This window comes from Macrosteles quadrilineatus, unplaced genomic scaffold (genome assembly GCF_028750875.1).
Source record: "Macrosteles quadrilineatus isolate MER2022 unplaced genomic scaffold, UCM_ALF_1.0 Scaffold_9__3_contigs__length_116548681, whole genome shotgun sequence".
NCBI classification, from domain to species: domain Eukaryota; kingdom Metazoa; phylum Arthropoda; class Insecta; order Hemiptera; family Cicadellidae; genus Macrosteles; species Macrosteles quadrilineatus.
Genome location: NW_026542602.1, coordinates 30,151,964 through 30,166,292, shown reverse-complemented (window position 1 = coordinate 30,166,292; position 14,329 = coordinate 30,151,964). Strand labels below are relative to the sequence as shown.

Here is a 14,329-nt window from a genome sequence, read left to right as displayed (position 1 = left end):
GGAAGACATTAATAAAGGTTAGACTCCACCAAGCAAGGATCTGAGTCCTGGGCGCTCCAAACGTGTTAGTAGAGCACCTCAAAAACTGGACTTGTAACAAAATGTGGTGCACCTCCCCACTAAAAAGCATGCCGGTACCTATATATATATTTTTTATTGTTGGAATTTAAATAAGCGGGGAGGAGATGTTATGAATTTAAGATAAATGGACATCAACATTTTGTGTATATAAATTTACAATCTATTTAATTGGCCTAGTTAGTCCAAAAGCTGGACTGGAAAAGGACTGGAAACTAAAAAGTGATTGTTGCAATGGACTGATCGGAAGGATATGAATTAATCGCCAAAACCAGTTTCCTCCCCTTGCACAGTCTCAAAGCCCCCTCCCCCCTCCATGAGCACAACCTTTTTGTCACCCACATACCCCTCCACCACGATAAACCTTTCCCCCAGCGTGGATGTTTTGACAACAGGTTTATGAACGAGATCACCAATTTTTATTGTTACAGAATCAGCTTTCAGTATTATAACTCTTTGCAAATTACAAATAGGAAACCCCATCACATTAGAGTATTCAAGGACACATGTATTATCATAAATTATAATTACTTATTTTAATATAAATCACAAGCATTCATTACAGCACGCAGCAACTATTGGTATATTAACATCAAAATAATTATAACTTTTTAAACAAAATAAAATACAAAATTAAATTAAATTAAATTTTTATAAACACAATGTTTAACATTTTATTCTACAACTAGATGTGTGCCCGTTCTACGCACGGGGATCTTATAGTGGTCAGTTGAAACCTTCCTATATAAAGAACAGCAATTGGTTTGCATATTTTCAGATATGCTGACCAAACTATTATATATAAACAAATACAGTATCTGAGAGTTTCAAGTAAAAAAAATGTGTAGTAGATCTATGAGGGGTACACTTCCATGTCTGTTGGCACAAACAACCAAATGAGTAATATTGATTATTCGATTGTTTAATTCGATATATCGTTTGGTTAGTTAGGTTATGTTAACCTTACCTAACTAACCAAACTATATATAGCTAAAATACTATACTTCAACCTCGCCATTAAACATTCAGGTTGGAAATTTCACTATCAAAGGTGCTCTTGTCCTGTCCGTACAGAACACTGAGTAATATACGCTACCAACTTATAAATAATTGTTTAGGCCTACGAACCCAAGAGATGGGCAATTGGTCTATTGGCTGTATGGTCCAGCGAGCAGTACATAGCGTTGAGAAGACACATTGGAAAAGCGATTTGAGCATAATCCGTAAACCTCTGTTACAATCACCCACTCCAGTTGTCACTTACACTTTACACCACCACCATTGAAGTGCCGTCAATGAGTTGAAACCTTTTATGTAAGCTATTGGTAACGCTTATGTAAAAAATGTAAGTTTCCCAGCCAAATACAATACTGATTCAAGGTCTTTTTCCCGGTTATCAAAACTCAAGAAAAATTTTATACACAAAGAATCTCTATCTTTATTTACGGTTACCCTACACATTATTGCACTTGCGATTAATTATGTAAAGAAAAACCACAGGAAAAACGGTTTTAATCTAACTTGGTTTGGATTTGCTTTTGAAATGTGATCGGAAATGATTGCGGTATTTGTAAACAACATTCAATGTAAACATATCAGTGACAGTTAGAGAAAAATAATCTTGATCCGAACAGCTGTTCGCCATTTCATAGATGATTATGTGATAAACATTGGGAGAAAACTTGACAAAAATTGCACAAAATTGGGTTTTTAAATGTCCGTAAGTTTATTTACAAAGTAGTGAGGCCATATTTTAATAGCTAAAGACACTCTCGCCAATCCAGTGAATACATTAAAATGATTCGGATCTTGATAGGCCTAGGTACTCTCATTTTTCAGGAGAAGGCCGTGTAAAATGGCTCTTTGGGCCGTGACAGACGGAAGACAGACAGAAATTGAGATGAGACTTGTTTCGGCTTCTTTAATGTATAAAACGTAAAAATAACCTAAAAACTTATGATTCTGAGCAATGTACAGACAAAACTCTAATTTTATTTATATAGATATACAGATGGGAAGGTTTTAGAGAGGAAATCATAAGGAAAGGAAAGGTATGGGATTGAACTAAAATAATTGCAGGAAAACTTAAAGTAGAAAAGTCGTCAACCACAGAGAGAAGCATTAGATGAATCTGAAAAAGTAAACAAACAAGGAACAACGACGCGATGATATAATTGTTTCCGGCCTTATTGTGTCGTCCACTGCTTTTGCACACGTGACCACTTTTTGTTGCTAACTTATCTTTCATCCGTCCCAAAAAAGAATTCCTGAAATAGTTTGTTGATAGAACAAACACTTATTAAATATAAATCTTCCATCTTTCAAGCGTATTCTCATGATTATTATTATCAGATAGAATAATATCGTTGCCAAATGTAATAGTTCCTCCTTTGCATTACCCAATAGTGTCAAAAACAAAAGTTCCCGTATCTCGGATAAAATTCACGAATATTTCCCGGGGACAAAGAAAATTTTTACAGTTCCCGATTTTCCCGAAACCCTACTCGGTGGACACCCTGCTTTCTTATAAACTAAATCGTACTGATATGCAAACAATGTGAGCGCCCATCTTTTGATTTGGGCTGCTGACAAAGTTGGGACTGCCTTGTTAGGACCTAATGAGAAAGTAAGTGCACGGTGATCTGTCACCAATTTAAACTTTTGACCATACAAAAACTTATGAAAGCCCTTAACAGCGAAAATCAATGCTAACACCTTCTTTTTAACCTGTGCATAGTTTTTTGCTCACATTTAGTCAAAGTTCTGGACGCAAAAGCAACTGGTCTTTCTGAACCATCAGGTAAAAGGTGTGAAATTACAATCACACGTTATATCATACGGCATCAGTACGTTATTTTCCAACTACAATTACTTACAGCGCTAGAAAGCTTCTTCACTTAGATCAGCATTCTATTCCCATTTTATATCTTTGTTCAGCAATTGATGTAATGGGTATAGAACAGATGACAAATTAGGCAATAATTTGCCACAATAATTATTTACAAGTTCTAAGAAAGACCGTAGTTGGGTTAGGTTAGTCGGACGCCTTTACAATGGCCTCCGTTAAATTTTGACTTGGGTGAATACCCTTTTGATTCAAAACATGTCCTAAGAACTTGAGACTTGCTTTGAAAAACTCTGTTTTTGAAGCCCTAATCTTTCCTACAAAATCACATAAACTTTGCATTATACCCTGAAGACTGCATTTCATTCTTGGTTCTACTAAAAAGCAATATGACGTACAAATAACAACAAGTATTTTCCAACCCTTCCAAAATTTTTTCCATTACAGATTGGAGAAAGGAGCGGAAAAGGATCGAATCAGCAACAGCTAATGGAAAATCAAGATGGCGGTGAAACTGATGATTTTGAGTAGATTACTGGAAACAAAAATTGGAAGAACAAGACCAATCTGATGAACGGTTATATAATTAATAACCCTGAAAACGCATCTCGTGTGGATCATAAGCGGAGTTATGCGGCAATAGCTGCCTCAAACGTTAGTGCTATAGTGCATCGATTAAAAACAGACTAGAGACAAGGTTGGTGAAGAGAAGAACCGTGAATGGATCTATAATTGCAAAACAAGTACTTGTGGGGACTTCTGAAGATGAACCCTTAAAGGGGGCTAAGAAGGCCTTGTTATATGATGATGTGCTCAGTGCAGTGTCAAAAATGAAATCCTCAAAAAGCAAAGATGTGTATGGTCTCACAAGCAATATTGTTAAACACATTATCTTTGAAATAGTAATGCCCCTTGTCTTTTGTATCAACCTATGTCTGAAAGAAGGTGTTTTCCCAACCTCCCAAAAAATTTCTCGAGTCATCCCAATTTTCAAAAAAGGGGAAAAATCACAGATTAAAAATTATCGTCCTATTTCTCTGGTCCCTATAATTGGCAAGATCATCGAAGCTGTCATCAAACCTCAGGTATGTTCATTTTTTGACACAAACAAAATTTTTTCAAATTTTCAATTTGGTTTTCGTAAAAGTTTGTCTACCGTGGATGCCCTGGACCACCTTGTTTTTAAGATTTTGAGAGCTTTTGAGGAGTCGAGCTTTGCTCGGATCACAGCTTGTGATCTGAGTAAAGCATTTGACTGTATTGATCACAACATACTCATCACTAAGCTGGAGTACTATGGCATCCGCGGTATACAGCTTAAGTTTTTTTATTCATACCTGAGAGAGAGAACTCAATTCGTTGATGCAGGAGGCAAGGTGTCAAGCTGCTTGAAAGTTAGCTCAGGTGTGCCACAAGGCTTGATTATAGGCCCCCTTCTTTTTATCACAGTCATCAATGACCTACCAGCCAATATTAAAAGATCCTCTACCATCATGTTTGCGGACGACACCAATTTTTTGAGTGTTCATCCCAACTTTTATGATCTCATGTCAGTAACTGAGCTTACAACTGATTCAGCTTATATGTGGTTTAATGCTAATAGCCTTTGTCTTAATAAGAATAAAACTCAAAATCTATTGTGTAGTCTTAAAAACATTCCAGTAGTCACAAGATGTAAACAATGAAAATGTAATTACAGTTTTAGGAATAAAAATTGATAAATGTTTAAGCTGGTCTCCTCAGATAGATTTGGTTTGTGCAAGATTGTCCAGAGTAATCTGTTTGCTTAGAAATCTTATGGGTGTTGTACCTGAAACCTACATAAGGGTAGCCTACTTTGCATTTTTCCAATCCATAATTAGCTACGGCTTGATTCTTTGGGGAAACAGTAGTCACATAAGTGAAGTGTTAATACTCCAAAAGAAGGTAGTTAGGATAATAAACAAAGCTCCAATTGAAGAGCATTGCAAGCATTTGTTCTTAAGAAGTAGAATATTGACTGTGATTAATCTGTACATATTTATGTGTTTACTTAGGGTTAAGAAAAATACTAGTTCCCATGTTTATAGGTTTAATATCCATTCACACAACACACGTAATCAGTTCCTATTAGACGTGCCTTATTGTAGGTTAAGTAAATGAAAAAATAGTTACCATGTTATTTCAATAAGATTATTTAATAAAGCTCAGCATCAATGCCAAAGAATTGGACCTTAAGTCATTTAAAAAAAGAGCTCAGGATTGGTTACTTTTAAATCCTTTTTATGACTTAGAAGAATATTTTAAGGTTGACGAAGTTAACTTTTAATGTCCTCACATTTCCACTTTATTTTTTATTTGTAAGCATATGTATTAGTATAGCCTATTTTTGACTTGTTTTTAGGCTTGTTTTGTTTTGCCTAAAAATAGGCTGTTTATGTAATAGCTGAATTTTCTTGACTTTTGTCTATTGCATTTGTTGTAAATGTTGAAGGACAATAAAACGTTTCTGATTTCTGATTTCTGATATACTTTGGAAAAATAAAAAAGGTACCGAGTTGGCCGATGTTCAAGGTTACATGGCTACCCCAAAGCAGAACAACGAGCGACGCTGCGACATTGTCGCGGACACGAAACGCGGGCCTGCGGACACATTTACGGAGTCATAACGACGATCGCGCCGTGGCCGCGATTATTGGACCGACGATCGCACCGTGACCGCGAGTCATAACGACGATCGGGCTGTGACCGCGGAGATATACCGAAAGTCACGCCGTGACTGCGGAGTCATAACGACGATCGCGCCGTGACCGCGAAGTCCTACCGACGATCACGCTGTGACCACGAGTCATACCAACGATCACGCCGTGACCGCGGAGTCCTACCGACGATCGTGCCGTTACCGCGGAGTCATACTGACGATCATGCCATGATGGCGAGTCATACCGACGATCGCGCCGTGACCGCGGAGTCCTACCGACGATCGCGCCGTGACCGCGGAGTCATACTGACGATCATGCCGTGATGGCGGAGTCATGCTGACGATCGAGCCGTGACCGCGAGTCATACCGACGATCGCGCCGTGACCGCGAGTCATGACGACGATCGCACCGTGACCGTGGAGTCATACCGACGATAACCCCGTGACCGCGGAGTCATACCGACGATCGCGCCGTGACCGTGGAGTCATACCGACGATAACCCCGTGACCGCGGAGTCCTACCGACGATCGCGCCGTGACCGCAGAGTCCTACCGACGATCGCGCCGTGACCGCGGAGTCATACTGACGATCATGCCGTGATGGCGGAGTCATGCTGCCGATCGAGCCGTGACCGCGAGTCATACCGACGATAACCCCGTGACCGCGGAGTCATACCGACGATCGCGCCGTGACCTTGAGTTCTACAGACGATCACCCCGTGACCCGCGAGTCACAAGTTTCTATACGTACCTGTAAATTGTTACCCATTTTTTGGTTTTTATAGATCAGTGCCACAAATGGTAAAAATTGATTTCGTATGTCTTTTTTGGTAACTGCAATACAGTACTTTTTTTATGCACAGAAAAAAATCCTGTCCCATCCCGTCCCGAAAATCGGGAAGGAAATAAAAATCCCGTCCCGTCCCGTCCCGAACTAACATTTCAATCCCGTCCATCCCTAGTGTGTTTATATAAAGAAACTATAGTACATTTAAAGTTTTACTTCTGAAGACCTTGTTAACACTTGTTAAGGTATGTGTATATGTATATATATACGTATTTAAAAAAAGTAAATTTAAATATCCTGATTATGCCTACCCCTTAATAGTTTTTTAGTTTTTTGTTTTAAAAGTAGGCTATACAAGTTATTGAAATTTACTTATTTTATTTAACTATATTACTAGTAGCCCTAAAGAGTGAATATATATATATATATATATATATACCGGTATATAAGTCATTATTTAGCTTTTTAGTTTTAGCGCTTGCGGACACATTTTGAGGTTTTCACAGGCCGTTGCAGACACGTAAGAACCATTCTGCTTTGGGGCATGGCTAAAGTCTTCCCGGGAGTGGAGTTCCAGATTGAGAAGTTAGAAACAAAAGGATCAAATTATAGCTTCAAGATAGGGAGTGACTTTATCCACAAGGACAAAGTTTTGAGATAGTAAACTGTAGCCCAAGAACACCACGATGACAGGATTTTTATTCTGGGAATCAAGGAAAAATGCAGTGACATAGCACTTGGCTCTAGCCCAGTGCCCATCTCGGATTCCTTAGCCTCTACGGACAATTTAAAAAATACCCTAACCTCAAATGTGCCTAAACTTAACCAAGACAAAACACAAAACATCTTGTGTTCACTCCATCCTAACTTGGCCTAGGACGTCGTCGTTAATGTTAACTTACTATGTTTTACGATCGACCCAAAGCTGAGTTGGAGAGACCATGTGGACAATGTAGCTAAGAAGTTATCAAGAGTAGTTACCGGATGCAGTGAAGGATTTGAACCACAAACAATTTGAAGCAAGGTTAAGTGTTGGTTGAAAGCTAGGCCATATTGCACGTGAGTTCTTTGAGGACAACCTCACAAGCCTTTAAAAGGACCGCCATTTAAGTTTTTAAAGTCTTAAAGTATCTTAAAAAAATCTGAAAGTAAATAGAAGTCTGTTTTATATGTTGTAAATATATATTTTGATTATTGTTAATATTCGTGACCCAGCCTATCCAGCTTATGCTGGTATCAAGCCAAGGAGGAGGTAACAAGGTAATAAGGTAATTGAAGTAAAGGACCTGCACTGAATATGCCATAAGGTAGCCTAGTGTACCGGAATAATCCTTTATGAGTATTTATGGTCAATAGTTTTTGAGAGGCCTCACTAACTCACATCAATTTCAATTTTAGTAAAAATCTTGCACCATGAATTTTTGCAAAAAACTCGTCTGGATTCGGCAAAGAATAATGGTCAGTGGGGATACTTGGGTTCAGAGTGTTTTAAAAATTACCTACCACTACAAACATACATTTACAAAAAGAAGCCACTAGGTGTACCTATCCTTAATCTGGATATAAATGAATCCTGTAAAAATCATTTTAAAGAATTAGAGTTCTTTACCGTTTACAGTCTCTATATTTATAAGACGATAATGTATGTTAAAAACCATGAATCAGAACTTCAAAGATTGAAAGACATGCATAATTATAACACTAGAAACAAACTAAACTTCATATCTAAAAAACATAAAAAAGAAAGATTAAAGGAAAGTCCTAATTATATTGGAATTAAATTCATGCATTCCCTCCCCAGCAGTATTAGAAACGAAAGTAGCGTAAATAAATTCAAAAATAAACTTAAGGGGTTTTAATTGATAGTGAATTTTATAGTTTAGAAAATTTTGAACACTGTAACAAAAAAAACTGTATGACTAAGCAAGTAGTGAAGTAGGTTAAATCATGTGAAGTAGTTTTAGGTTGATGACACATTCATGTACACTTGTTTTGTATTTATTGAATAAAGATTTATTGATTGATTGATTGATTGATTGATTGATTGTACCACCTTTGTACAAAAAATATGAATAAAGAATATGAATATGAATATATGAATATATGTGTACATTATAACTCATGATATAGTTCTAAAATCAAATGGACTGCTTTTTTACACACGTATCTAATTATCACAGGAAAATTGAGATGCTCATCCTGACCGAAGCGTCAAGGTGAGCATTAACTCATCTTTAGCGTGAAATATCTCTCCAACCAATGTGCCAACAATTTTCCAAAAACCGTATGTTAAGCATATACTTATTAGCAACAAGTTTGTCACTGACAAAACATCTCTGACCAATATGTAAACAAATTCCACACTTACTAACTATTTCATGTCACAAATTTTCACAAAAGGCTTTTTAACAAAATAAATTACCTTATATTCAAAAAATAAACTAGCTACATATTTGCAGTTTTAACCAAACAGTTGGCAAGAAGCATTAATAGATAAGCTATGTACCAAATATGATAATTTTAGCTCTATTCTAATTATGACAAAACACAAAGTAATTAGAAGCAAGTTTTGTTGGTAGCGAGCGTTGCAGGAGGTCTACTTTGCACTGAATCGACGTTACTTTTGACCTTCTGGCACTGTTGACTCAATGAAATTTAACTTGTATTTTATCATATTTTGTCATATTAAAACTGCTGTTGCATATGGTCAAAATTCCAATGTGTCAATCGCTTTAACAGCTTAGTCTCTGTTAAAGTGATTGGCTGTTTTCAGCACTGACTGTATTATTTGACTCAATGGGATTTTGACTTACAGACACTACAAATATTGTAGCGCAAACATTGCAAATACTGCTGCAAATATTTGACTTCTAGCAACATTCCCTTAAAATGGGGCCTAACGTTAATTTATATACACAAACTATTAATGTCCATTTATCTTAAATTCATAACACGTACAAAGCGGGAAAGTACCTGAAATAAAATATAGGGCTGTGATTAAAACATTATATTAGTAAGCAGTCTTCAACATGTAGTTCGGTAGCCTTATTATCTTGGACAGTTTTATACCAAAATTGTTATAGAAAACATACGTACGGACTTTAGCCAACACATCAAGATGATTAATAACTTTAGATTTCATTCCAACACTGTTTTTGTAAATTTAACTACTTTTAACTCTATTGAAACTTTTGTGTTAAAAGCTAAACGTGACGAATTCACGGAGTTTGGATTGATGCAGTATATTTTTGCTAAATACCGTGATCCTAATTTTCCCTTTACAAAATTGAAAAACAAACTAAATAAATGCATAAGAATAAATACGAACATAACTCAACGAAAATACACCAAAATTATTCATACAGCTTTCATATGTAATAAATAAAATCCTATTTTGCTTACCTGAATCACTTTCTTGAAGCTCAACAGACGTAAACAAATGGCAACATTCAAACTAGTAACGATCACAGACGTAACTGTCACAGACTGCTTGGCGCTGACCGAACCATAGAGTAACAAACTTAAAGACACACAGAACAAACTATTTTTCTCTATGTGTCGTATCTTTAGTCGTCTGCTTATGTTAAACGTTTAAAGTGGGGAATTACGGTATTTGGGTGAGTCACAGTATTTGGCAATTTACATTTCCTTGTCTCAAAAATATTTACTTAGTTGAGCTTGAAACCCATAATTTATGCTTACAATTGGTTTTAGTTAACATTTTATAGTGACAAAATTTCAACAATGTAAAATCAACTTTCCTTAAGTTCAACTTTAAAAAAATACCTAACTAACTATTATCATAAACATAGGTTCTAATCTGTAAGGGGATCCAAAGACAGTGGAACAGTGGAAGTATTGTTACTACCAGGAAAAAAATGTGGTTCGGATTCCACTATAAACTGTAGGTCCTTTAGTTGCCATTAGCTGTGGGCTATTAATTAACAGCTGTGTCTGTCGGCCTTCGTCACTAACAAGACTACAAGATCGCGCCACTCATCCTACACTCATCCTTCACTCATATTTGGGTTAAAATACGCACATAGTGGCGTCCCGATCTTAAATAATTGATAATTGATAATTGACTATCTAAGTAACACAAGTAAGCCAGTGATGACTGCTGTAGGTAATTCCTAACCAAATTCATGGACTTGTCTTAAAAGATTGATGTGAAAATGTGAACCAAAAAAGGTCCACCAAAAACCATCACATCTAGTCTCTGTTAAATGATGCACGATTATTCAGTTTATTATGCCATGGCTCTTCTGTAAGATGATACCGAATTTACAAATTTTCTGACACTCATCCACACAGCCCGAGTGTTTCCGCTCCCAGATGCGTTCGGCCATTACGCAACAGCAGCAAACGTGTTAGTTAAGGGTAAATTTTACAACTAATGCTCTACTCTGTGGAATAGTAGAAAGCAATGGTTCAAAAATAGACTAGATAGATTTAATCTTATCTGGTAGGGGCGGGCCTAGGCTAGATGGTTAATTTTGGATTATATAGATTTTAAGTTGGTGAAGTAACAAGAACTAAAGTTAACATAAGGGCATTGTGCACCAGACTTCTATCGCACTCATACTTTCCAATTGTCATCAGCTGATCTAAGGTATTGATTACCTTATAAGAGAGAATGTTTAGTCAATAATTATACGTACCCAGAGGGTACTTGAGGACGCCGTATTCTATTGCTGTCCATTCGAACCCACTCGTCGTATCGGTTAGACCACTTCTCAAAGTGTACAAGAATTTCTCCTTCCTCGTTGTCTATTTCCACAACTCTTACTGGGTACCTATAAAATGAATGGGTTAACTCTGCATTTCTGAGGGTTTATTACATTTTTTTGATATAGCCTATGAGAAGAATGTGAGAAGAGAAAATTAGGTTCATGGTGAGAGGAAAGGAGGCCAAGAGAAACCATGTGAAATAAAATTACTAGAAAGTTTGTAATATAAGAGCAGATAAGTTTCAAGAACAAATTGTCATGCAATTTTATGATACTATATAATTAACTAAAAATTATCACATTTAAAAAATATATCAGATTTGTAACAACTCAACTTAAGGGGAGTCAAAGTCGAAATTTTTTTAAATTTTTTCCAATTTTTACTTTTTATGTTCTTTTTATAGCACAGAATTTCTTCTTTAAAAAAATGGTATATTTACATTTTTGATTACTAACCTAGAAATGTATAAAAAAATATATTTTCCATAACATTGCAGTGACGTGGTAGCCTTTTTTAATCGGTGAAATGTAAGCAATCAATGGACTTAGAAAAAGGTTTAGGCTAACGGTACGTCAAGAGTGCACGCCGATTCAGATACAGATTTTCGGTGCGAGTTTAACCTGTGTCAGATATGTTGTTGGTGGCCACAGTGCAGGCAAGAAATACGCCGCCGGTATCAGCCGCGTAAATTAAGGCTGGTTAGCAAGAGGTAAATGAGTCGCACTAAGGCCCAGCGCATATCCGTGAAAACAGTGTTCATGATTATATATCTCTTTTCCCATAGCTAGAATTTATTGAGCATTGTTATTTGTATATTATTGAATGGAGCCTGAAACCGATTACTACATTTTGGGAATACAGTAGAACTACCCCCAGCCCCAATCAGTTCGGATTAAAGAGGTTTCACTGTAGTTGAACAAAGTATTGTAAGAAACCGGTGTAACCTACAAAAACAAAGGATCTTTGCTGATGAACGTTTAGTGGTAATCCTAAGGTAAGGATGAATAATTAAATATTTTACAATAAAAACCAACTTTGGTACTTTCCTGTTAAAGGGGACATTCATTATTATCGATGATTTCTTTTCAAATATATCTATATTTTTCAGCTATTTTGTAGTGTTTATAGTGCAATGATAGACACAATGGCCCATATTGTCAAGGTACGGTAACATCAGTTTACATCAGCACCTTCTTCAATTAAATGTTTAATATATTTTCATCTCCCATGTTAATAGCAGGCTATAAGATTTTTGTTTTCCTTTGCAATCCGTATTCCTTCTAATTTATTACCTTCAAACGCATTTAAATTAGAAATTGAGAACTAATTTTATTAGACAAAAATAAAAGATATATATATATATACCGTATATATAGTAAGAAATAAAACTGTGCTAAACTAACCTAACATAACTAACCAAACTTTCTGTAGGTACCATTTCAAAATTCATCAATCAGGCATGTGGGGAATCAAACGGAATTTTGAAATGTTAAGTTACAGCAAGTTTGGTTAGTTATGTTAGGTTAGTTTAGAACAGTTTCATTTTAAATATAATATTCTTTTTATTGTTTGTTGATACTGAACAATTTATTTATCATAGTTTTCAGCTGATGTGTTTCAATTCTTTAACATTGATATACATCGGATCGAAAAATAAAATATCGAAAAGAAATCATTGATAATAATGAATGTTCCATTTAACAGGAAATTACCCCAACTTTATTTAATTAAATAGTATACGTACGAGCACTGTCTGAATTGGAATCTGAACCCAGAATGAAGAATTCATTCAGGTAAGCAGGTGCCTGCGCATGGGCTCGGCATCTGGCAGCCACTATGGCCACTTTGATTTAAAGGCAAGTGCCATTCCTGCTGCTGAAAATCTGAACCTGAATCTGAATCTGTGTGCACACTGGACACACCATACGATAATGTTGGTTTTGGTTATAATCCAATTTTTTTTAAAGAGATAACTTAAAATTAGTATAACTGCGAACTCAAATAGGTCTAAGCTGTTTTATGTTATTTTATTGTTTAGGTTAACTTACCTATCTATCTAGGCTATTTAGCCCCTGGGCCCTAATTTTCTCAGGTACCTAGAAGCTAACTGAACTCTACTCCTAAAAAATTCTAACCAGCCAAATGGCTTTACTTTAAAAAATAAGCTTGTTGAAATCGTAAAAACTACAGCCAAAAACTTTAGGACATGGGATTTGTACCCAAAACTTTTTGGCATATCTTTGCAGCCTATATGCATACTCCTTTGCTGCATGCAGGATTGATTAAAATTAAGTAATCTAGAAGTTAAATATTATAGAACTTGATTGTTTTTCATTGATCTGATAATTAGGCTATTGCATAAGTATTTAGACCAAAAACTGTGGTTTTGGGGTTAGACACAAAATTTGGGTACACTTTGGATAAAGCTTATGTAATAAAACTTTTAAAGCAAATTTTTAGTTTAAAAATTTTATAAACATTGTTAGAGTGTAGGCCTATAATGAAATTTTGTATATAACTTAAATCTGCTTTGCTGGTTTCTTTATCCCTCAAATACTTTTTACAACCCAAGCTTGGCAGTTATTGGCTAAATTATCAAAAATTAATTGTCAAGAAAGCTTAAAACCCAAATCATGTTTGAGGGCCATAACCTAAAAACTAAACAATAGAAAATCATCAACAACAAAACAACACAAAGAGGAGACTAGACAGTTAATTTAAAAATTAAGTATATTAGAATAAATAATATGTACAGTCAAAGTATAGTTTAGCATAGGTACATAACAAATCAAAAATAGTATTACCTTGATTTATTTTTTGAGGAATTTACACATTTGACACAACATTCGATTTTACACCATATAATTTGCTTGCACAAATAATATTGTTGTCTAAAATTTAGCAGGTGACCAAAAACATCAAGCATTCTTAAAACAAAATTCCAGCTGATTGTTTCTAATTTACTATTCAAGGAAGTCACTGGGGAAATAACAGTCCATAGCCTATATTGTAACCCTTTGACATAAAGTTTATGTTTAAATTAATGAATATATTTTACTTGAATACAGTTCTTATGGTTTACACACAATCATTAGGTTTTATTGATAAAAGCGTAATAAAAAGTAAGCCAACAGAAAACTCAGAGGAAATGAAAAACTAATTAAATTTACTTCCTTTTGAAAATTATATAAAACAATTGACTTAGGAT

The 14,329-nt window shown here is 35.5% G+C and overlaps 1 protein-coding gene across 4 annotated transcripts in view; it reads right to left on the bottom strand.

Moving 5' to 3' along the window:
• The window catches only part of LOC129002436 (PHD finger protein 20-like), a 79,908-nt gene that overhangs the window by 51,470 nt on the left and 14,109 nt on the right, over positions 1-14,329 (bottom strand). For 3 of the 4 annotated variants that reach the window (XM_054430232.1, XM_054430233.1, XM_054430234.1), the window contains exon 4: positions 11,052-11,186. In XM_054430232.1, coding sequence (XP_054286207.1) covers positions 11,052-11,186 — 135 coding nt within the window. Of the gene's footprint in view, positions 1-11,051; positions 11,187-13,925; positions 14,001-14,329 lie in introns of those variants that run through there. The other variant, XM_054430235.1, reaches the window with a different exon arrangement.